Genomic DNA, 26494 nt, shown 5'->3' with positions numbered 1-26494 from the left:
TCTTTACAGCATACATGACAATAGAAATAAGGAAACAAAAAACAACCAGTAAGTAACTTACTTGTTGTACTTCTAAACTGATCAGAATGGGCCATATATGGGTCACTACTAAGACTCAAGTGACTCGACGACCAGTTGGAGCTCTTATGATAACTAGTAGATCCAATATCAGTGTAATCAAGAAAAGGAAGGCGAGAACTGTACTCTTCCACACGACGTCGTTTGGAATAAACTGAATTCCGATCGACACCGGAACTTCTTTGTCGTTTCTGTCTCTGAGGGATACTTACAATTTCAATGTCTGGGTCAACACAGTTTTCAGAGTCCAAATGTTGGGACTGAGGAAAACCATTTGTTAACTGATTTCCATTCTTGAAGTGATTACTTTCCAAATTCCCATTTGGAATATGAGATTCTGGCGAAAAATCCACTGAGTTTGATACATTTTCTGAAATAGTAACATTTCTGTTATTACTCAAAGTTTGATGATTAATTGGTGATGATAATAACTGATGGAACTGAGGTGTAAGATTGGCGATACGACTGCGGATATAAGCAGATGGTTTGAGAGCTTCGGACAAATTGAAGAACTGGGAAGTTATGTCGGATAATTCAGTATCTCGAAGTAATTTAACACCAAACAAAACTGACTCTGGAGTGCTAAACAGAAGACCACAATTGGAATAGCAGTGATTATTCGAATCGCATAACTTATTCGTAGATTTGAATACATATGGACCATGTACAGCATGAACCCCAGTCTGTAAATTACCCAAAGTATGTCTAAACATTCGTGAGGATCTTGGATGAGTTCCAGCTAAAGAAGGGTGATTGCAAGCACGCACAGCAACTGAAACTGTTTGTAAGAGATCTAACAGATTTCCGGTTTTCAGAGCATTTTCAGCACTGTAAAACAAAATGTAAAAAACTGATTATTTAGTTAAACACATAGTAAAATGAGTGTACAATAACATTAAAAGTATGTTATATCTAAAAATCTGAACCATAAAATTTACGTCGATACAAATCCAAGCAATTTATAAGCATAGCAGTATCAAAGAAGTAGTACTAGCCTTCATACTTAGTATGGCTCGAGGCCAAGTACACAAATCTGTATCTGGTAAGTGAGTGGAATCAGGTTATTCTGATGATCAGCACAACAGTTTACGTGAACCAGAGAAAAACCATGAGGAAGGATAAGAATGATATAGTACAAGACAAAAACGTAACACGATAGAATAGACAATAGCTTACGCTTTTGTACTCAATATTTTATCATGAAGTTTCTGTTGTATAGAAGACATACGGCATTCAATAACTTCATCATTGACAAGTGAGTCCCATTCGTCTTCGTCGTCGAAACGTATGACGAATGGATCTAGAAACTGATCGGTTGAAGAACATGAAAGGAGAAAAACAATATTCAACTGTATTCAATAGCACAAAGAGAAAAGTGGGGAAAGCACAAAACGTGAGTGACATTCAGTAATATCTGCAAGGTGAACTATTTGAACTTACCCGAATGAAGAATTAACCTGTTAACACTAGTCAATTACCTAAGCTTCCAGAAACTATTCCAAGCGTTAGTATTAAAACCAATACAACTGATGAGGTCGAATACTACTACACGGTTACCCAAGCCGAAACAGAGGGAACGGGACTTCAACTCGAGACCCAGTAGTTGGAAGTCGAATGACCTAACTACTAGATAACCGCTCTATTGAGTCAAATATTAAAACTAATTAGGAATAGGTATGCTTTACTAAGCCTAATCAATTTAGTTCTAAGCTAATGTTATTAGACAGTTAAATGTACTTGATTATCACTACGTGCCAACACATTGTAAGTTATACTATGGTTTGGCAACGTGTGTTTGGGAATAACTGTGACTATTATTTAACCGGTGATATCAATCTGAAAAATCAAATCCAGTAACTTAAATCTGCTCTGTGCCAAGCGTCTCACATGCCATCTAAACTAAGTACTCTTTGCAATCAATAGAAGTGGGTGACGGCAGCAAAGACTAGACCAGTTTATTATACGATAATTATGGACTGTTTGTGTCTCTTGATTTGTCGAGATTTTTTGGATGAAGTCTCATTGACTGTAAAACTTACTGTCTTGAGACGCGATTGAATATGATCCAAAATCTGTATTTTAAATAAGTTGATTCCATCTGCCTTGAATCTATATCTAAACTATCCCTTAATATCTTTATTCCTGTTATGAGTAAATGATCTTTCCTCTTCCTTTTCATGTGGTGCTCTTACCAATTTTGTGTCAAATAAGCTTTACTTGAATCGAAATGCATTATTCTCCGAAGTAGACTGTCAATAAGCACTTACATAAAACGACATGAACTCTAGCTTGGTTGCAAGTAATTGCATCCGATAACCAACTCTCGTTAAACAGAACCCCACAGATTAATTGCATTATTAGTTTAAATAGATACAACTACTGTTTTAGAAAGCCATTGGTGTAAATGAAAATTACACCTCACTGTATATAGATGATTATGGATTATAATCACTGAAATAACTAGTAATGGCGAAAAAACCACGACACAGTATCAATCCATGAAGTTAATGAATATGGGTCTGAGCCGTGTTCATATGTACAGAATACCTGATTGAGATGTGTGTGATAACCGTGAGTAGTATTTGGAGAAGTCAAGTGATATGAGTCAGAATCGATTACGAAGGTGAATTTCGATCCATTCTTCATATTTCCCTCAATTCTGATTTTCAGTACACCTCCTTTACTTTTTTCTATCTTTTCATATATTCTGAATGGTCAGTCTTTTCAATTATCATTACTACCGAATTTTTTCGACCTTACTTGCGATTCATCTTGTTAATTTTATTTCTTGATAATGCAGTATGACAACTTGAGCTAATGCACTTTTTTGCTAGGATATGTGTTGATTGCGGCTAAGTGAATAATCTTGAAAATTAATGTTCGGGTGATGAATGACAATTATTAGGAAAGCGAATTCTCCGAAACGTGTTTCAAACATGGGGCACAAATATTGAAAGCCTAGTAATTTGACCTTTAAGTTAAAGATTAATTAATAGTATATATTTATATGCCAAGTACGTACTACTCACCTTTAAAAGTTGTTTCTTCGATGGTTTTGTTAACAAACTAGGCGAGCAACCCTGACGTGATGGAAGACTAACAGTTTGAAAGAAATCATTAAGCCAAGAACCATAATTTTCATCATTTGGTAAATTATTCAACAACAGCAGTTTACTAAGATCAAGTAGATGGGGACTATGCTTATGATAAATAATATCTGAAGATGAACTAATCAATATACGATGACCATTTCGGCCTAATTTATTCAATATCAAATCAAACCATTCTGATTTTCGGTGGATTAGTGTTTTAGTTGACTTGGGAAATGACCAACGGTCTATAGCCATCTTCATATTAACATCCTCCCTTGCATTCTCAAGGAAACTATCAGTTTCACAATGAACCGGTGCGTTTTGTGGGTCGTGATCCCGAGAACTCGCCTTACTAATAGCTGGCTGACGATTAGTAGAATTTGAATGAGCCAGATTAATGGATTTGTAAGACTGTAAGATAATATGCTGAATCTGTAAAGGGAAAATATGATTAAACTAATTAAACCGGTAGAAAATGTAATGGAAAAACATAAATTCCTTAAGTGCATCCAAGTGGTGCTGTGGCGAATAAAACTGATTTACATAATGCTCAAGTAGCTTATCCTAAGCTGGTTCGTCATTTGAATCCAGCTTGATTTCAATCTAGCTGTAAAAAGTTGGAGTTATAACAAGTAGTTGGGAGCAGTTCTACACTATGCTTTGTGAGACCTTGCTCCTTCGAGATGAGGTTATCCAGCAACTATGCCCGATCATTATTGTCTCCGGAGAACTGTTCACACTCAATGGTAATACCAAGTTAGCAACTTTGAGGTTTGGGAACGTGTGTGTGAGTGAAGTGATGATAATTCAATGAGTGTCGTTATCTTAAAAATTGGTCACAATGATAATCCTGAGACTCCACATCGGTGCATTATTATCCAATGCTGGAACCAGATGCAGAAGGCAGAACGGTAGTCAGTTTGTAACATGTTACATGGTATGAAAGATAGCTATATAAACCTGATATCGATCAGCCCATCACAACTCCACTGTCGGAGTCTCCTAAAGATTGTACAACAATGGCTTGGGACGTTATGAGACATGGCACAGAAAATAAATCAGTGGTGATCCTCCTATGATTTTATATCGAATTTCTCATAAGAGTGAGATCATTTGTTTATGATTAAAAAGAATCTTTTTCGATTGTTTCTTTTTAACTGATCTGTACCTTAAGTTAAATACTACTTGCAACATTTGTGTATAACTAAGCCTGAACTTTGCATGAAAAAACTATTCGTCCAACCTGTCATCCTTCCTTGGCCTTAATTCTCTTTATTGGTATGTTTTGGTTTTTTTCACCTTTTTTCTTCATTTTTATTTGATCATTATTGATTTTTGAAATTATTGTTTTGCATTTTTAAACTCTAATCAGTGCGGGATCGTGGATGCGCACTGCTGAGAAGTCCCATAATAGGACGAAACGGCCATCCAGTGCTTCCAAGTTTTCCATGATGGTCTAACTTCAATTGACTCATGATTTCAACTATGAAAAATACTGAAATCTCCACAAAACCCCTTCAGATTATAATCAGTTATTATTATCACCCTTGGTTATTATTCAATTTATATATTTATGACCTTTATGTTTGTTGTTTTTCACTATACCTGTCAATTGAACAATTATCTGACCCGTAAATTATTTTCATCCTTATATTCCCTTCTTTACCCCTTGATTATTGCGTAACCTCATTTGATATTTAGTTTCGAATCAATTTATGATGTCATCTATTCTATCCTTCTATAAACAAATTATTCATATAACTGTAATTATTTATTTATTTAATCATATATATATTGGTACAAAGGGCACCGGATACATATACGCCACACAAAATAATGAGAATGGGAGGAGGAAGAAGATGTGTATTTATAAAAGAAGGAAAAAAAGAAAAGGAGAAGAGTAATGATGGGGGGAACTGAAATGTACAACCAGAAGAGCTCTCTCAGTTAGGAAAGTTATAGCCACTCTTTATGAAGAAAGTAAAAGAAGGTTACAGCAGGCACGCCACTGGCTTCCATTCTGAGCCATATCTGATAACCTCTCTAGCCACTGTGTTGCACCATCTCTCGGACCCCAACCAGGGAGTCGTGAAGGACCACCAGAAGCTAGCCATTCGCAGCTTTCTTTCATACCACGACACCATGTCATACACTGATCTCCTCTCCGCTTTTTCCAACCAGTCCCAGAGTCGGCAAATAATGCACGACGTGGAAGTCTCTGGGACGACATACATAGAACATGTCCAAGCCACCGAAGTCGGTGTTTCAAGATGGTGACACCAATTGAATTATCGTCTCTGCGCCCGAACACACGATGCCGAACCTCTGCATTACTAACATGGTGTTGCCACTGTATGCCAGCAATCCTTCGGAGACAACGATGACTGAACACAGAGAGACGTCTAACATCCTCAACTCGGAGAGGCCAGGTTTCACAAGCATAGAGCAAAACTGCTCTCACCGACGCGTTGTAGATCCGACCTTTTACAGCCAGACTAACATCACGAAGGGGCCAAAGATGGCCCAGATTGGCATAAGCCGCTCTGGCTTTCATTATACGTGTATCAATCTCATCACTCACGCCCCCACCAGCACTTATATAGCTACCTAGATACACGAACTTCTCAACTACTTCAATCTGCTCACCATCTAGGGTGAGTACAGGATGAGAATCCTGCCAGTCTTGTAGGAGTACCTTGCACTTGGAGGGTGCAAAGCACATGCCGTACCTGCGGACACTGATTGCCAACTGATTAAGTGCGGATTGCATGCCTTGGGCATTATCGCACAGTAAGACAATATCATCCGCATACTCAAGGTCGAGAAGTCGTTCTCCAGGCAGCAGATCCACACCGCCATTACTTACATCCATCAGAGCTGTTTCCAGGATGTCGTCGATGGTAAAGTTGAAGAGGAATGGTGAGATTGGGCAACCCTGCCTAACCCCACTGCTCGAATGGAACAAGGGAGAAAGGTGGTTGTATGCCCTCACTCTGCCTGAGGTGTTCGTATACAGGGCCTTTAAGATGTTAATGAACTTCTCAGGCACACCCTTCTTCAATAGACAATTCCAGAGAACAGTCCTGTAAAATACGAATGTAAGTAGATGATTTCGTCGAAAAGGAAATTTCCTCGCTGAATTCTCTCTATTCTTATTCAATGACACATTGGGTTATTTTAACTAAGTTATAAGTGACTGGTTTTTATAGCAATCTCTTTCATTTATTTCATTGGTTGTTCATAAAGTGTTTCCTAATTGGCTGGAATATTCTTTAGCCTTTCATAGTTCGATTGATCACTGGGTGGTGATCAATGTCATTTATGTCAGGTCCTTCTTAGTGTAGATCGAATCCTATCGACTAAGTTGCAATGTGGTCACTAGTCTAGGTGACTCGATATCAAATATGAAAAAATAAGACGTGACAATAATACCTAGGTCAAAAGAAAGTTCAGAAATAGGCGAATATATAAACATGACAATCCATGAGTCTATTAATTATATAACAGAAACATGAATAATAATCCTTTGTAGCAGAGCTGCAAAAGTTGTAATTTCACATTACTCGCTCCGTTGTATCACAACTATAGGTCTATTTAATCGGTTTTGCGAAACACGGTTTGTGCAAGGACTAATAGCAGAACCGGCCAACCTAAAAATGTTGATGGAGGTCGACTCGAGAATTCGGCACTATAAAATGCTGTCACTTAAAATCATATCGAAAATTGGGCTGATGCGTTATTCCTGCCTATTTTCATCAAACATTTGACGTCGAAATTCAAAATCACAACGTTCAAAAGTAGTTTAAGCATCGTTCAGTATGTATCACTAAACTAATTTTATACAAGACGATTATCATGAAGTTGTAGTTGTTTTTAGAAAAGATGCACGTTTGTGTGAAATACTTTGCCAAAGTTTTAAAACTTTTGCCCTCATGAACATAACGCCAATCAGTTATTTTTATCCGTCTATTTTTCCTCATAAATAGTTATCCTATATATTCGATTGCTTCATTTCAAATTTACTCAACTCCTATTATGAGTTACCCAACTGGTCCCAATAATTAACCGATTATTTTAATTTAGTATCCGTTGCTTGACTTACTGATTACTATATTTAGAGAACATATTGAGATATAAACTGCTAAACTGATCAAACACCAGACAGCATTTGGTATTGACTCAGTGGTTAATTGTCGAAGCCTAAATATTAATATGTTATTGTGTACTCGCTTTAACGGTACACATACTAAAATAAGGAGATTAGCATGGACGCTGAGTAAGAATGATACGTAAAATTGTCAAGCGTCCCATATTTTTTTGGTGGAGCCTTGGTCTAGTGGTTAGGCAGTTCGACTTCCAACCAATTAGTCCCAGGTTAAAACCCTGCCCCACCTGCTTTGCTCTGAGCAACTGGATAGTATCATTAGCACACACTTGGGGTGTAGCTCATATACAAATATCCGATGGATGAGTTAATTTAATTAGACTATTTGAATTAATATAGGTTAATGTAGAGTTATGAGCCCCGACCGTTGCTGCTACCTTGACGTGGTGGTCGGGCTTGCCTATCGTGATGAAGCAATCGAGCTATACTGGCTGGAACAATCGTTCCTCAAGGTCCTACCATGCCAGACAGGTCGGTTGAAGAGCGGTAAGACTAAAAGCAGCAATCCCAAGGTCCGAAGGCGAAGTCATACTATTGACTGTACAGAGGTGTGACGGCAGTAAGGTGTTTCCTTCAGACAACCAGCATGACAACGATGCTTCCTTCCCACAAGGAGGGGTGGGGTTAGAAAGGGTCGACCCTAAAAATGCACACCTCGCCTTATCCCACGGATATCCGTCTCCGGCGGTAAGGTCCTTTGAAGAACGGAGCTAACACAAAAACTACCCACAAAAGTGTCGTGTGTGACCGACCTCAAGCAGTTGTCCCTTGGGCACTGCAGTCACGCTCTCAGGTCATTAAGACCACTTCTAACCCAATTTCCTTTTCAGGTACCCCTAGAAGAACCCCTCCACGGTGTGGGCAACCGGGAAGTGATAACTGCCCTCATACCTCTAACAGCACTCAAGACCACTGTATTCATAATCAATCTCCTTCATTTCCTACTATTCCTTCTACCTTGACTTTCAACACTAAACTTCCTGTTCCGGTTTCCCCCTCAAGTGTCACCATGGCCAACGATTCTAGTGCGCGAAACGCTGTCCCAGGTCTACTAAAACCTCGCTCCAAACTACACATTGGAGCCTTCAATGTACGTACTTTAAGTCAAATCGGTCAACAGGCCTCCTTAGCTAAAACCCTAGAATCTCGTACCATTGATGTATGCTGTGTCTCCGAAACACGCATACAGGATCCCAGTGTGGTCATTCACTTGACCTCACCTCGCCAAAATGGACAGCCAACGAAATACACCCTCCGTGTATCTGGAGACCCGTTGGCTAGTTCTCGTGGACTTGCAGGTGTAGGCATAGCACTAAGTACAAGGGCAGAACAGGCACTATTAGAATGGATCCCCGTTAACAGTCGCCTGTGTGCTGTCCGGCTAAATGGCTCCGTAAGAACTCGGAAGGATAGGGACACACGTCGTTGCTTTTTCGTCGTTTCTGCCTACGCTCCCACTGACTGCAGCCATGATGAAGTAAAAGATGACTTTTACAGAAAACTCTCTGAGCTTCTTCAGAAAGCTAAGCGCTCAGACATAGTAGTCGTAGCGGGTGACTTTAATGCCCAGGTAGGCAGCTTAAATCAAACAGAAAGACATTTAGGTGGGTGTTTTAGTATTCCGGCTCAACGAACCGATAATGGTGATCGTCTGTTGCAACTATGCTCAGACAATCGTTTATTTTTAGCAAGCACTAATTTTAAGCATAAGGAGAGACATCGTCTAACATGGCGACCACCTTCACCAAACCAACGATGGACTCAAATAGACCATATTGTCATCAGTCATCGTTGGAGAGGCTCATTAGAAGATTGTCGCTCGTATTGGAATACTTGTTTAGACTCTGATCACGCTTTAATACGAGCGCGCATTTGTCTGCGCCTCAATGGACGCAGGAAAAGTACACTAAGAAGACCCATTAGGATTGAACTGGAGGACGAGAAAGCCAAATGCGAATTCCAGAAACAACTGAGTTCACATCTAGGCAGTTCTGTAAACGAGACTGACCCAGATGCTGCTTGGAAAGACACACGAACAGCTGTGGAAACAGCAGTAACATCTATTAGTTATTTAAATCATAGGGCTCCAAAAAACCAGTGGATTTCTTCTAAGTCTATTTCACTGATGGATTCGCGTAAACTCATCCCATCAGGCTCTGAACACGACGAAGAGCGTAAACAAATTAGATCTAGGTTAACTAAAAGTCTAAGGAACGATCGTGAGCAGTGGTGGGCAACGAAAGCAAAAGAGATGGAAAAGGCAGAGGCTGTAGGCAACACCAGGCAACTATTCAGACTAATAAAAGAAACCGGAATTAAGAAGTCAAGTGTAAGTGAGACAATCTCGGAGAAAGACGGAACCCCTATCTGCTCTCAACCCAAACGTTTAGAACGATGGGCGGAACACTTTAAGGAGCAGTTTAGCTGGCCTTCAGCTACTGCACAACTACCCACTATTCCCAGACAGTCTGAACGGAACATTGAAGTAGGCCCTCCGACCCTACTTGAAGTTCAAAAGGCTATAAGTAATCTGAAACGAGGAAGAGCAGCTGGTCCAGATGGATTGGCTCCAGAGGTCTTTAAATATGGTGGTCCAATTTTAGCGATTAGGCTGACTAATATTCTAGCTAAAATCTGGGAAACGGACGTAATCCCATCTGACTGGTCACAATCTCTGATTGTCCCAATATATAAGAAGGGGCCAAAATCATACTTTGATAACCATAGAGGTATTAGTCTGACTAACATAGTATCTAAAATACTAGCCTCAATAATTATCGGGCGCCTAACTAAGACTCGTGAACTGCAAACACGAGAAAATCAGGCTGGCTTCAGACCTGGTCGTGGCTGTATCGACCACATATTCACCATTCGTCAAGTTTTAGAACACAGACATGCTTATCGGCGTCCGACAATGATAGTTTTTCTTGACTTAAAAGCAGCATTTGACTCTGTAGACCGAGAGGTTCTGTGGCAGTGTCTGTCATTGAAAGGTGTACCTCAGAAGTACATAAACCTTGTGAAGGCTCTTTACTTGAACACTACCAGTCGAGTGAGAGCTTATGGCGAACTGTCATATGATTTTACAACCTCAAGTGGTGTCCATCAAGGCTGTCCACTATCCCCATTTTTGTTTAACTTCATTATAGACCTGTTGCTGGAAATAACACTCTCGTCGACTGAATTTTCAGGAATTGATCTCCTACCAGGAGGTTCACTTATCGACTTAGAATACGCAGATGACATAGTCCTGTTTGGTGAAGACACTGGCAAAATGCAGAGTCTTCTGTTAGAACTGAGTAATAATGCCAGGATGTTTGGGATGCGTTTCTCCCCATTCAAATGTAAATTGTTACTCCAGGACTGGTCTGCGTCAACACCTGAACTAAGGATAGGGAGTGAAGTAGTCGAACGCATCGACAACTTCACTTATCTTGGAAGTCTGATCAGCCCTAATGGGTTGGTGTCTGACGAAATCTCAGCACGGATTCAAAAAGCTCGTTTGGCTTTTGCTAACTTACGTCACCTATGGCGAAGACGAGATATCCGTCTATCAATTAAGGGACGAGTATACTGCGCAGCAGTTCGCTCTGTTCTACTTTATGGCTGTGAAACATGGCCATTAAGAGTAGAAGATACTCGTAGGTTACTAGTATTTGACCACAGATGCCTTAGAAATATTGCTCGCATCTGCTGGGATAACCGGGTAAGTAATAGTGAGGTTAGACACAGGGTATTAGGGAATGATGGTAAATCAGTTGATGAGGTTGTGAATCTTCATCGACTGAGATTGTTGGGGCACGTGTTACGTATGCCTGAGCACCGATTACCACGACGCGCAATGCTGACTAGTGTAGGGGATGGTTGGAAAAAAGTTAGGGGTGGCCAAACCAAAACATGGCATCAGTGCTTGAAGTCACTAACTTCTAGTCTGAGCCATGTTGGCAGATGCAGACTACCTGGTTGGGGTCCACGTGACTATCGTAACCAATGGTTGGAGACTCTGGTTGACATGGCTCAGAATCGATCACAATGGCGTATGTGTAGACACTCTTTATCTTCCCTTAAACCTTGAGATTAAAATTGCTTCATAACTTTTTTCCTTCCTATACTATATCCTTATATACAACCTTTCTTTATATACTACCACCACTAAATTAATTACTTCCATGAATCCGGTGTTCATCTTGTTGTGCTAACGAGGTATGGCAACTTGGACCGATGCATATATGTGCCTGGTCCTACGTTGTCGCTGACTGACTGACTGAGAGTTATGAGGAACTAACGGAAAATAAATGTTTCTTTGTTTAATGACTTAATGGAATCATTTAATACAGATAACTGTATTTTATTAAATTTAAATAACAAAGACTTAGTTCACCTAAAAATAAGTATATGTATTCTAATGGTTGGATTTATGAGTCGATTTAAACTAGACCACCATGGAAAACCTGGAAGCCATGGACGGTCGTTTCGTCCTAGCACGGGACTCCTCGGCAGTGCGCACCCACGATCACGGGATTTTAACACATGAACTTCGGTTTTGTGCGCAAACACTTAACCTCTAGACCACTGAGCCGGTATCCGACGGTGTTAATGTCTAACTTCAACTAATACATAATATTGTGCGACCGTCCACCATTGTCTTCAGTGGGTAACTGTCTCACAACACACGGTTGAGGAGTCCCATACTAGGATGAAACGGCCGTCTAGTGCTTCCAGGTTTTCCATAGTGGTCTAGCTTAAATCGACTCATGAATTCAACCATTAAATTATTACAATCTCCACAAACCCTAATTCTGATATATGTATGCATTTCCAGTATTTATATTTAACTCACTGACTAGCTCAAATGATTAATGCAATATTCGTTTCACTAAATTTCAAAGAATGTATTATTGATTTAAATGCAATGTATCACTTAAATACACACATTTAGGATCTATTTCACAACATACATCTATCGAGTAAAAAAAGCCAGAAATTATAATCCACAAAAGTTGTAAATATTTGAATAACAAACAATATCCATCACCACATTGATATCTCACCTGGTCAAAAATGACTGAACTCCACTGAATCCGTGTGAAACGACTGGGTTTTGAGCGCAAAGCACTATAACTAATCAAACAAATATTTACAGAACCTCGAGCTACACTGTCACGAAGGCGATGTCCAGTCCCAGGTCGTTCGCTTCTGCGACCAAGACCCAAACATATAACACGAAAACCAGGGCACCACATTTGTAAACGCCTCCGCCAAGCCGGTAGGCATAAACGTGGAGTTACGATTAAATGTGGACCCCACACACCTGTGACGGTATTATTACAAATTTCACCAGATGATTCTGAGAGTAAGTAATGTCGAGGATCAACGACTGAAAGTTGTCCGAAATGTGCAGCTACAGCCAATTCAGCATCACCAGACAAGTGACTATTAGTTAGTAAGAGCACTGGAACACCTCGTGCAAATGCATGCCGCATCCAGGTGACAGCTGCACCTGAAAGAACAAAGCAGATGAAAATAAATTTTCGGATGATCCTAAAAATAAGTTGGAAACCTGGTTACGACATTGAAATTGTACAACTCAGGAACAGGGAACTAAATTAGATATCTCGATAAAGAATAGGTCTATTTGACAAAAGCATGAAGTAGTCTATCGACAAGTTATTATAAGAGAAGCTAGGAGCAATGAGTTTAAATGCTTCTTAATAAAAAGATTTTTCAAACACAGAAGCTGAACATGTAAAGAAGATTAATTCAAATGTATAGTAAATAATAATTTTGCTACAGTTGCTTTTTATCATATAACTTTACATATTATTAACAGAAGAGCTAGCAGTAAAACTATCCTACTCTCAAACCAGCTATCGGGATCAGAAGCCATCAGTCAGCAGAAATCACGAACATGAGATAATGTTACATACAATTCTACTTAATAATGTTGAAATAGCTTTTAATCAAACTCACCAAGACTAGGAGTTGGAAGACAAGGGATTCGAAGCGTTGGACTGTAGGGAAGAGTGCAGACTTCAGGAATAAGACGGGGTGAACCAGTACTTGCCATTGATACTAACTTTAATGGGAGTAATTCTAGTGCTGCTGCATGTAGGTCTGCCAATCGGCTAGGTGTAGAAGATAGGGGAGAAGAATACCAGGGTGCAAGGACCATACGGGAATTCATATGAAATGAGCTTTTTGATGACGGCAAGTTGCCACACTCACTATGATCACGATCTGTCAAAGACAACACTCCAGACGATTTAGAGCTAACCGAGTCAAGTTGCATGAGATCCCCATCACCATTATCCAAGCATAAGGTATCGTTTGTAGCAGATAAAGAACCACTATCATCTCCATCTATTTTGCTACCAATTTTGGATGATCCACTCACATGATGATTACTTTGTGAAGAAAGTTGAAGATTACATACAGTAGAACATTTTTGCTCATCCATTTTAGCAAGAAAATCTATGTAACCACTAGGAAGTATTTGATGTAAAGGCATGTCCGCTTCATTCCGAAGAATTGATATTTCTTTTTGAACATGCTAATGATAAAATATGAAAGCATAATGTTTTCATAACTAACAGTACGAAGATGAATTAATTTTCGTGTAAACAACGTAAATGGTTTAAAAACTGTTTTCTGATTTTGATAATGTACTCGTTAAAGTTGCCGCATAAAATAAACTGTAGAGTCTATTGCATCGTGAGATGGACGAATAGTTAATACTTCCCCCGTATGTACCACATAAAACCATTCTTATTTTTGGATACCTATCAAGTTATCTGTGACTTTAAAACCTCATGATTTTTTCAGAAACTCATGTCTATATCCTTAAGAACTGTACCTAAGATGTTAATTCTTGAGTAAATCGAGAAGTACTAGCGCCACGCCGAAAAACTGGATCACATACATGAGCTAGTCATCAGAGAAAAATGATGAGTGGTTATTTTTTCAAGAATTAATTCCCAAAAAAATCATCAAATGATTGAATGTTATATTCAGTTAAGACATTCAGGTAGAAAGCTTTTACGACTGTATCCTGGCGATAGTCATTAGTTAATGTTGGACGGTAAGACAGGGAAACTATTAATCGAAAACTCCAATAACTATGTAACAATCCAATATGACACTTAAAAAAATCTGTGGTTTCAATAATGTACAAAGATAGTTGCAAAAATTATTAGTTAGTTTTTCTGAGTAAAAGGTGTTCGGTCTATAAATTTAATCGGTTAACTATTTATATTGTAGTATACGGGAATTTAGGTACGGTAAACCAATTTTTTGTTTAACGCAAAATTACAGAGGGCCTTCGTGAAACGTGAAAACCATACATTAAATATATCATTTGTACATCTTCCTTCAGTTCTCCTGTACGTGCTTCATGACTCTTTTAATCTTGTTCTTATTACAATTGCTGTCTATTCCCCATCCTATTCTCTTCAATTCAATCTTCTGCTGACAGGCGTTCGACTTCCAATCGATGCTACATACTACTCACATGCCAACATAAGTAGCATTCGCCACAATATATCTACAATAATTTTATGTTACCATACTCCCAGACAGTGTTAGGTGCAGAGCTGGGGCTACCTGGTTTTATCTCCTTCAAGCAGTTGGGAGCTATCGCGCAAAACACAACGATGCTTTAATAGACAAATGATCACGATACGCTTGAGAGTGGGGAGAGTCGGCTCTTCTCGAAATGCTCTCAAATGGCCATGCGTATGTAGCCTCTGACAGGGAAGTCCTACTCATAGCCTTTTCGTGGCACTACTGTTGTTTACGAAATTGAAATGACGAAAAGCGAATGTCCGGCGCTTTAGTCGGATTGATAGACATGGAAAGTCCACCTAGGCGAGTTGGAAAACCCTGATTCCAAACCAATGGTGTACATGGGCTCCAGTATCCTAAGGGAGCAAATGGCGAATGAATCAATCGTTGGTCACCGGCTACCATGAGACTGCATCTACTCACGATGCTCCACTGTCTTGTGGATCGGACCTCTAGGTTAAAGGCTCCGGGTGTGGCTCCCCTAAGAAAACCACCTGCTTCGGTTTGGGCACCTGGGTAGTATCACAGTGCTCACACAAATCAAATGAGATTTGTGTGATGCATATGTATCTGGTGCCCCTTTGTACCAATATTTATGTTTAAATAAATAAATAAACGCGATACACCCAAAGATGTCCTGATTTAATCCATTTAAGGTTTTTCCCAACCTACTCCTATTCCAAATAAGACTGAGCATCAAAATGAGTGGTCAGACATACTATCGCTAATTAATTAAAAAGACAGAAGTACTGTAGCAATGAAGCCGAGTTTGTACGGAGAGTTCCGTACATTATGCGATAGGAAGGTTGGTAATTGACCACGATTTTAGCTGTTTAAACTATTTGCTGTTTTTTCTGGAGGTCTAAAAGCATTCGTATACACTGAATCTCGAAAATAGGGAAGACTAAAAAAGAAACAATCCTAGATCTGATTATTTCTACCTCTAGAAGACTATAAACCTATCACAAACTAAAGTTAGCTTACTTGAGAAATCATATTGAAGGAACAGCAATCAAGTTCACAGTTTGAAATATCCGAATCTGAAGAACGATATCCAGACCTAGGTGTGACTCTATTTTTGATACACCATCCTTGGTCGATATAGGGTTCAAGAAAGCGATTCAATGGAACTTCCATGTCAGATATTAAACCTTGCACTTCATTGCTTTCAACACTTTGGTCGCACGACTCTGGTGAATTCGAATTTATCCTAGCTTCTGAAGTGATGTCATGAGTCTCTTCAGAAGCATCTTCCCAATGTCCACAATCGGAAGTGTATGAATGCTCGCTTTGACTCTTTCGTCTTCTGTCTGATCCAAGATGTTTGTTGACTTGATTGCAAGCTTTGGAAAACGAAGGCAGGTTGATTTCAGGACGGTATTCTGGAGATATAGGATCGGTGGGTGAATAAACAGAGACTCCAAAACCACTCATATCGCTATCATCCACGAAACTAGCTGCCAGACTACTGCTAGTTGACCGGCTGCAACTATGTGGTCCAGTAGAACTTTCATCTACATCTGGTTTCCAATCTTTATCATCAATATCTCCATCGCCATCAATATATAACATGGTTCTTTCATCATCCAGATTATGTGATATATCTGAAGATTCGTGGAAACCTGCATCTTCTAGGTCAAACTTTACAGCAGCTAACCAGCTTGGACCCATATCAGAGAAGTGAGCTATAGAATGTTGGTTCTCTTTATAAGCATAATCCCAACGTCTCTGTGAAGTTTTCAAACTTACAAGATTCAAGTCCTGAAGTGAAATAAAAAGTGGGTTAATCACTAGAAAATAAGTCAACCACTAGGTTTATGTGCTTCTTTGGTATACCTTTTAATGACAAGCATCCCCGCAAAACTTCTTGGTCTACTAAACTGAATGCTACTCTCAAGTCAAGAAATGTGACTATTGTCGGATGTCGGTAAGTATGTCTACATTATAAGGCCTGACGGAAAATGAATATTTAATTAACACAACTACGTCCAAGTCTGAAACCAGCCTTTTTTTAGTTTTACTTACGAGTATCAAATAATTGTTGGACGATTTGAGAGGTTGAAAATTTAGATACCATATTAGCCAAACAGATTTCACTGTGGTTATCACAAGAGTTTTTGTCTTTTCTTATAGACTGGGAAGATCAGTGAACGAGATCAGTTAGGTGAGATTACATTCAACTCCCAGACTCTAGCCAACATATCCATCACTTCAACTACTGAAACTTAGTATAGTACTGAAACTATGCATGTTACACTTACAATATTACAATTAGGACAAATGAGCAAAAGGAAGCGGACAAATGTAACATAGTAACGTAATACAAAATATGTACAAGTCCGTAAATCTGAAGAATACACAATCACCAGTAGTCTTTAAAACAAAATACCCGAAGTATTGGTTATTGTTTTTGTCTTGAAACCTTCTAATAATCTAAAACACTGTCTCATTCATTTTGATCCTTTAAAATTACTGGTGCATGGTACTTGTCATTTAATGTGAGCCTAAAACATGGCTGGGAAATCAGATACGTAAGCCCATCGGGGCATCCACATAGACCATCAACTACACTAAGTAGCTTCTAATGAGATTACACACAAAACTGGATTAAATACTTCATGATGAAATGAATGGACCGACGACTGGAAGTCTGTTTGTGTTGACGGATATAAAACAAGAGTTGACTTACTTGACCTACATCACCCCACCAATCTTTGATCATCTTTGCCACACGAGCAGCATTTCCCATTCTCAGCTGCTCTTCAAAACGCTGAAGCTGTTGATTCCATTCGTGGCGCGTAATAAGGTAAAGTTGCGCAGCTCGAGCCAGCTAAATTAAAAAGACAGACAAAATTTAATCACTGAGAAGGGCGAGCGAAAAAATAATTAAACTCATCAACTTCTTCAACAAGGGATTTATTCGAAAAACATCCCTTCTAACAAGTGCGCAGAAAATATATTTCAGTGAAAAATATGATTGAAAGGTTTTTAGTCAAACGGTTGTATGCATAAATGCTAAAATAGCTTACCAAGGAAACACGTTACACCTAGTTACAAAGGATGAATGTTCTAATACGTCTAAATATCATATGTTGAAAAGTGTATCACGCTTTTTCATAACCAAAGTCCAAATTACCAGAAACGTCTTATAGTTCGTAGGTTATCGAACAGCGTTTACGTGAAAATAACATGTGACTTAGCTTATCCAATAGCAGGTAGGGAAGCAGATGATGCTCAGGAGACTGTATGCAAGTGATTAGTAAGAATTGTAACATGTCACAATCATGAACATGGTAGAAACAATCTGGATTTTGGTCTATTCGAATGTCGTGGATAGCCTCGCTACAGAGACTGAAACATATTCCAGTGACAAAAAAGCCATGTATTAAAAGACATTCGGTAGAAATATATAGAAGACTGTAAATCAACATGACTTATTTTTAGAGGCCATACGGACACTGGAGACTTGTAGTTACACAGAAATGAATAAGTATTACTAGTTGATCTGTGTACTAACGAATACAGGTTATGATCTCAAAAAATAAAGTCTCGGTTTAGATCACTTGATAGCTATCATTTTACTGAAACGTAATGAACATGAACTCGGATTATGCTGAACTATGTAATTAGACGACATTCAGAAAGGCAGTTAAGAAATGAAAACATTATTAGTGATCTCCTGGTCGACTCAAAATACGACAAGTCGTACACAATTTATTCATACTAACAAATATACTGACAAGGCTCATTGGGTCTACAGGCAATCGATAAACAACTATTGAAACAAACGACAAAAAAATTACTGACAAAAACGGATAGATTCCCATTGCTCAAACGTTTGCACAAGAAATATGCAGTTTAAACTACTTACCTTACTTGCCATATATTTCTTCCACTTCATTTCTTCACAAAAATCAACTGACAACCAAATTGCTTCATTTAGGAGATGTGTGTAGTGTAGTCTTCCGCACTTTGGCTCCATGACTTTCGGTAAACGATCAGATGACCACAAGCCTTTTTTATGCAGTCTTGATACTTGCTGCAAAACAGAAGCCTCTCGTTTGGCATCTAGCACGATTTCCTGGCAGGAGGGAACAGCTTCGTTCTTAGATGGTAGTTCACATTCCTCAGGAACCTGGACATCTTGTACAGTCTTGTCTTCTTTCGGACGTGGAATAAAAATAGAGTGTGTGCCGGGCGAAAAATCCGCAACACGCGCTGAATTGTAAGAAGTATGTTGTTGTCCATTTGTAAGTCCGGCAATTTTGTCCGCCACATAACTCGTACTTACATCATCTAGCAAATCTAGTTCTTGATTAACGACCCCGAGATCCTGACTATAAGAGCATAAACTAAGTATCTGTCCAAGCTCCTCCAGTGAGAAAAGTTCAGAGGTTTGATCCAAACACATCTTTCTAGGGGGTAGTATTCCACACATTTCATTACATTCCATGCTTTCTAAAGACATATTATGAGAAGAAATGGATCATTATGGGTGTGTTTTGTTAACTTTCAACATAAAATACAAGATGCAAGTTAGATTTTTCAGTCATAAGAATTCACTACATGCTTTTCAGGACAAATAGCCGAAATTCAAGAAAGCCGCCAGGCTATAAACAGTAAACGTGATTTCAAAAAACAATGCCATTGTGTAAAGTTTAAAGCTAAATAACGCCTTATTCAAGATTCATCAGTGTAGCATGTCTAATAACGACCTCAATCAACACTCAAGATGTATCCAATGTCCTAGTTACGTTTGTATAGACTAATTGCTTGCTTAGCCTGATCGGTAACTATATAGTCTGGTCTGGAAGCTCGTTTTTTAGACGAAAGTTAAATTTTTAGACAAGTTAAATTTTTTGATCAAGTTCTCGAGATCAGTAGTCAGTTCGACATTGTTATGCAGTCGGATTTAGAAATGATCTGAGAAGCTTCAAGGTTCTCTTATCAGACAAGATCCTCAAGTGTTCCAATTATAACACCATAAGGAGTCTTGTCGTATTACTTGTTCCAAACTCAAAGGCAGAAGAAAAAGTGAATTCCGACGTGACCTCCTACAGTGTTTGGTCTGTCATTACTGACCGTCTTGAACTCGTTAAAATGACGCTTGTCATGATGTTTGTCATGTTGGTAGACCAGGTTCTAAATAAAGCCATTGAAATGAGAGGAGCGCAAGATGATTCCTAATGTTTGGAAGGCCTGTGTAATAGATAAACATTTATCAAGTTAAAGAACAAATTCGGAATATAAAAAATTCACAGGCAATTAGGTCAATAAGCCAAAACGAGAGCTTGCAAACAGATCTAACGGTCAATGATGTTTAAAATGGTCATTAAGACAAGCTTCGTACAACCACAACAACAATGATTCTGAATAAACTCCAGTAGGTCTACTTCACTAGTAAAATGCATCATACAATATAGTTCCACACAGATTCATAAAATTCCCAGTTAGATAAATAAAGCGTGTGTGAACAAGAAGGAAAAAATAATGGTGATAGGCCCCGTACAGGATTTGCTCATAAAGTAGGGAGGTGGAGGAGCCAGTAGGATATATTCAGCGGTCGCTATACTTGGAGGTCGTTCCCATCAGTGAGGTAATAGAAATTTAACTCCTAAGTACCGAGCTGTTCTATAATTAATTAGACGCTAGCAGGGGAAATTAGCTTTAGATTCCTGTTCAGTTGTGCAGTGAACATCAGGTTCCTTTCGTGAATCTCGATCCCGTTTGAATTGTGGAATTTGTCTTTCATGAACTACTTGTGCTGTGACCATTTGTCGTAGTTTCAGTTTATTTGACCAGATAATTGAAGAAATCGCTTTATCCTTAATATTAAATTTTATTTACGTAGTTTGGTGATTGAAATACATTAAATAAATGTTGAGTAGTGTTCCCACTTCAGGTCGTTATCCCTATTCAAATTATATTTTGATTGGATTTTTCTGACTGCTTTGCGTTTGTAATATACCGATCTTTCTCTTCCTCCGTATAGGTAGTTGTGAGTCCTAGATATTATAAATTATGGTGTACAGGTAGGTCTGATAAATCCGTGCCGTGGCGTGAGTTGATTCGAATGGTTTCGGATTTACGTCTATTTGTTACTGTCCATCTGACGGAACGGTTCATCATTTACGCTGGAAACGAATACTCGTGTGGTGTGGTCTACTTATATCCATATAAGTAGTATATGGTGTTGGTCAGACATAGAATGTATTTTCGCAGAAGACCGATGAGGAAAGAACTGAAACGAAGCGCAATCGGAAGGAAAATGGACGAACAATGGAATTAGAGAAGAAACAGTGAAGATCGAGACTATTGGTTGTTAATTTGCAAATTGACTGTTCATTGTATGGTTGTCAGAATTTACTGAGATAGTCTGTAATTTTTGGTTAAATACATTCGATTGTCCTCAACCAGTCGTGTTCTGTTCACTACACTCGGTAGCCCGATGTTGGCAAGGAATATTGCTTGGGTGTTTCTGTACGGCGACTGCAACTAATCGAACGATTATAGAAATCCCATTTGAATGAAGAGCGACCAAAACAGTTTATTCGAGGACTCCTATCCTTTTACTCATTGTTTCTTGCAGTTTGTAGGAATTACATGGTCACAAGCACTATTCATTTATGCATGATGACAGATGTGTGGCAGTGAGATAGTGAAATAAAAGAGTTTGAAGACCAACGGCAAAGTAACAACATTGAAATTTTTATTTGACATTCTTCCCACCGTTTTCACACTGTCTACGATGCACGTAAACACCAGACTCCATTATGCACTCTTCCAAATTCAACCATGATGAAGCGAAATCCTCGCTGCAACTGAACGAAACGGGCTTTGCTAATATTATAATTTCCTTGACACAGTTATTTAAAGATCAATGTGTAAACTAGCCACACAAGACAACGAGTATCGGACGCACTTGGAGCTTCATCCTCACCACTTAATTACTAGAAAGGTGATGAAAAGGTGGCAAAGTCTTAGCAGATGTCCCATACGTTTTTAATAACGAGCGACCATTTAAACAAAAGCTGAATTTATGGCAACTAGTAGTAGAAGAGTCTATAGATCACATATGTGAATGATCGTTTACTCCAGTTTCACGGGAATGGAGTGAACCAGTAGCTCACTTTAAAATCAGAATTCGCAGTTAATACATAACCTTGCGATAGCTAGGTGAATCATCCGCATTGGTAACTAGATAAATCGATTGGAATCTTACTGCAGCAACCTCAAGTATCAGGGAAAAGAAATTAAAGGAGTTCTGGGTTGAACAGCCGCTGAATGGACAAGTTCATGACATGCAACTAGTTAGTCATCGTTAGTTATCCACGACGTGTTAGATACTCCGAAATAACTTTTCTAGTTATTTATTTGCTACTACCGTTGTTCACTCCGTTCGGTTACGTCATTGCTCTAATTTATCAAGGCTAGAATCGTGGAGGTCATTGTTGTCAATATTCCACAGCACATGTTTGTGGGCAATTTACTTGATAAAAACACTTTGTATATGACAAAGTCGGTCAAATCTTTGATGAGCACACCAAAACCAATCAAATAAGAAGTCTAGGATAATTTGTAGGAAAAACATATTTGACTGTAAGCAGAGGAAAACGTGAGGTTATTGAGTTGATTGTCTAGAAGAGAAGTGCCTAAAATCTGGTAGTGCCCGATCTAGTGGCAGGGCTTTACAGAGCATCATTAGCTAGTAGCTTCATTAGAACTGGTTCGGTCACAATTATCTCCAGATGTCTTTAAATTTATGTATCTTTCGGATTATCTGTCGCCATAGGTTTATGTCTGTTTAAACCTTTATAGTAAAATCGGCATATGGTCTTTTGAAAGAACACGCACAAGCGGGTCGTTGGGGATATCCTGAGCTTGTTGCAAGCGTTAGATACGAGATTAATATACGAGAAAAAATAAAGAGGAAACAAACTTGGAACTGCCAATCTGTTAAGCTCTCAAATGCAAACGGTCTGATATATCGCACTAAGGCAACCGAAAATCAGAAATCACTAATTAAGATCACGAGACAACCCCAAGGAGGTTGTGTGAGTTTTACGGCAACTCATCACAAAGATAATGAATATTGGATAGGCGCGCTCCTCGGTTTTAACGTGGCCCCATTGATGGGACGGTCAAGAAGTCATAGCACGGGGTCTCACTCACGTGTTACACGATGTCGAGGGTTTTAGATGTTGTTATTTATCAGCTATTAACGGCAATTTTCCTCCACACGTCAATATTCCTAATCTTTGTGCTTGTTACATAGCTTTTATTTCAGTCTATTAGTAATTTTTGCTCACAACTTGGGTGAATGTTTGTTCAGCCTAATTTGGTTATCCGTAACAATCCGAATTCAGGCAAGTGAAATTCACCATTCATCAAGTCAAAAATAGACCGCATTCAGAGTTTTAGGCAAAAATGAGCTTTAAAACCGTTTACAAATGGCTCACCTCCCTAATGATGGTGTTGATGAACATGGGTGTTATTAGTTGTTAATGAAATATAGTTTGAAGCAATTAAGCGCTCAACTGTTTATGGATATTATATAACTTGCTAATATACAACCATAAACAGTTCTATCTGCCATAAGTATCAACGTTCTCGACTGAAGTGACACATTATTGTGCATCGTATCTGAGAAAAATTATTTGAGTAACAATTGACGTTGATAGCATTTTCTGCCCGCTTTCTGAACATTTACAGGAACTGTGTATAACATTACTGTAAGTGCCACAATAATTAGTCACATATTCTTCATAAGTAGAGCGATGCGTGTTTGTTTTGCGCATGGTAACAAAATCATGTCATAACAAATACTAGTTTATAAGGTTTACGAATAAATTTCTGTAAAGAGAATCCGCAATCACTACTAAATTATAAACAAAGTTTTAATGCATATTAACGAGAAATATCTAAAGAGCGCTTAACGGCGATGTCATTATTGTATGTAAAGAGTGAATTGCTAATGGTATTATGAAGGTTGTAGTTGGATTTTTTTAATTTTATATTACTTTTTGAAGTGTCCGAATAGTTTGTTTGGTGCCTGTAGTTTTTTTAGTACCAAATGGTTAGGTGAAATCATAGAAGGGTTAGAAAATGAATAGCACTATTCACAACAAGCAAAACACTTATAAGTACAATCTGTTAGCTGCTATTCCATTTACTTATTGAATTTAACACTGATAACAAAGTTTAATCGGTTGTTTCATGATTGATTTGTTGTTTTTCAGAATCATATTAAGCTGAAACGGTCCTCATACGTTTACTGGTATGCAATCTATAGCTTCTGTCATCTAATTGAAAAGTTCAAACCTTTCTAGTAATCAAATCTATGCTGGTGAACAACATAGTAAATTTCTGAATATAGAAGATTATACGGAAGTTCAATTTACAAGTTACCGAAAACTGTGTTTTATATTGACTACCGCCACGTTTATTCATCTAATGAATTATTTAAATATATGTAGAACAAGTATGCTCTGTCTTTTGCACTATGAATGTTGTTAGTATGTAGAATTATAGTCTAGTTCGGTATTAATACTAGTCCCGAAACTGTGAAAATTATACATAAAAGTCTAAATTTTGGCGAAGTTTCTAAAATGATGCAGTACTGCGAGTTTTCTTGACGAAATGAGTACTTATAAAGCCAACATTAAGTTGTTTTTAGTCTTCACCAACAGTCACCCGTTAAAATTATCTGTATGCTTCCCCATGAAACTATGAAGAAAATGAAAACAAAAATAGGGCAAAAGTTTATTGATGCATCACTACTACTGCTAAGGGAAGAACAAAATGTAATACAGAAAGATAAATTAACAAGTTGCATATATAGTGAAGTCAAAAATACGACGACAAAGAACTTTTTATTGTAAACACTTCTTGTCACGTCTCCACACCTTGTTATATTCCGAACCGTATTTTTGATTGTAAAGAGGACCGCACAAAGATATGTGTTTGAGAAACTGCAGTCTTACCTAGTTAATGATGATTCTTAAGTAAAAAGTTTCGATTTTCGTTTCCGCCGTCATCGCGAATTGTTCACCATATTCCTCAATAATCTTTTGTATGTTCATCTTCTGGCCCCGCTGGATCAGGATTGGCGTAACCTTTTATGGAAAGCGCACCGTACGTGAAAGACGCACAGAATTATACTTGCACTGCCGCGTGCAATACAGACAGCCGCGCTTTCCGCTCGTGTGCAATCCATAACAAAAGTTTGCGTGTTTGACATATTCCCGATTATTTCTCTGAATTTATCCATGATCGAGGTTACATCTGTCCGAAATTCTTTTAGTGTCCATGAAAACAGAACAGGACGCTCCTGTCCAAAACTATCCATTAATACCAACAGGAATAACGAATATCTACAAAGCAGAATTAAAAAAACGAATCCTCTCATTATTGGTGTTGTAAGTAGAATCAATACAAACGACTTCTGGATATTTGTTATATAATTCTGTCTGCTCATAAGTAATAAAGCAGATTCTAGTGATATATTCCTATTCTGAATACTTTCTCAGTTCACAGTTTTGCCGCAATACATCAAATACTTGCAGTCGCGTATAAGAACCTGAAAAATATACTTCTGTACATTTACCTGTGGAGAGTTGAGCTTTCACAGTCTTCACATCAGCAGCAGTGACCTGCTTACCAGTTCGATCTGTAGTGACCAACTTTTATGATGAGAGCGCGATTGGTATAATAGAAACAATTATTATTATCATAACCAATTGTACCAGTGATTATTTTATTGTACTTATTTGATTAACTGTGTCAAAAGCACTTCTTCTTCCGTTGCCTGTGGCCTTGCACGAACTTGCTTACGCTCGGCAGTTCTGCCCGTAAACTTCGGCACGTCTCGGTATTCTTTCGATACCACGAGATCGCCAACAAATATATCTCATTGCAACCATCAACAGCCTTTCTGGTTTTTGACCTACCGAGGGACTCAAGTCGATACCTGGCACGTAATCTTCCTGTAGTGGTGATCATAGTCAATCGCGACTCGACTCCATCTACAGATCCTTATAACTTTCTATTAATTCATCTGTTGATGTTGATTGTAGTATCACTGGCTTCAAATTTCGTTTTTCTCCTGAGGACAACCTTCTGGTCTATGGATCATAAACCATTCATGAACTACTACAAGGATGATTGTGGAACAGCTTGTATGATTTGACAACATATTTCTCACTGTCCAATTTTACACGAAACCTTGATTGGCAGCTTAAATACTTAGACCTTAAACGTCACATGCTAGTTAGTGTTCTCACCGTTTTTGTTTCACTTTTAGACCTTGTGGTTTAGGCTTATAACCAAATGTGCGATGAAACACCACAAACATGTATTTAGATCTCATATCCTTCAGCAGTTTACTCTCGTTGTGAGTGTAATTGGTATGGGTAGTCTGAGAGTGAATAAAATTATCCTTCCATACCTTTTGGAATTTCTTCAACACACCATCAAATTCAATCCAGCTCCCGAAAACCTCCCTTAAGTCGACTGAAATGTCACTTGAACACGGAGCACTACAGACAGCACTTATTAATTATTAAAAAGGGTTATTCTTTGTAAATGTGCTTTAATAACT

The 26494-nt window shown here is 38.5% G+C and overlaps 1 protein-coding gene and 1 pseudogene across 2 annotated transcripts in view; both read right to left on the bottom strand.

The window, feature by feature from the left end:
- Smp_148830 (hypothetical protein) overlaps positions 1 to 19348 on the bottom strand; it is a gene marked incomplete at its 5' end in the record, with an annotated part of 49899 nt that extends 30551 nt beyond the window's left edge. Inside the window, 9 exons of the mRNA XM_018791166.1 lie at positions 62 to 906; positions 1255 to 1385; positions 3108 to 3602; positions 12387 to 12835; positions 13306 to 13460; positions 13491 to 13885; positions 15880 to 16656; positions 17585 to 17725; positions 18767 to 19348. Of these exons, the coding sequence (XP_018645679.1) occupies positions 62 to 906; positions 1255 to 1385; positions 3108 to 3602; positions 12387 to 12835; positions 13306 to 13460; positions 13491 to 13885; positions 15880 to 16656; positions 17585 to 17725; positions 18767 to 19348 (3970 nt within the window). The remainder of the gene's footprint in view (positions 1 to 61; positions 907 to 1254; positions 1386 to 3107; positions 3603 to 12386; positions 12836 to 13305; positions 13461 to 13490; positions 13886 to 15879; positions 16657 to 17584; positions 17726 to 18766) is intronic.
- A 6055-nt stretch (positions 19349 to 25403) lies between these two features.
- On the bottom strand, positions 25404 to 26263 carry Smp_148840 (annotated as a pseudogene). The gene is given in 2 exon segments: positions 25404 to 26171; positions 26177 to 26263. Coding segments are annotated over 2 exon segments (855 nt in total).
- Between the last annotated feature and the right edge of the window lie 231 nt (positions 26264 to 26494).

The sequence above is a fragment of the Schistosoma mansoni genome (assembly GCF_000237925.1).
Source record: "Schistosoma mansoni, WGS project CABG00000000 data, chromosome 4 unplaced supercontig 0032, strain Puerto Rico, whole genome shotgun sequence".
Lineage (NCBI taxonomy): Eukaryota > Metazoa > Platyhelminthes > Trematoda > Strigeidida > Schistosomatidae > Schistosoma > Schistosoma mansoni.
The sequence above is the reverse complement of the archived record's forward strand: the minus strand, read 5'-3'. Positions and strand labels throughout refer to the sequence as shown.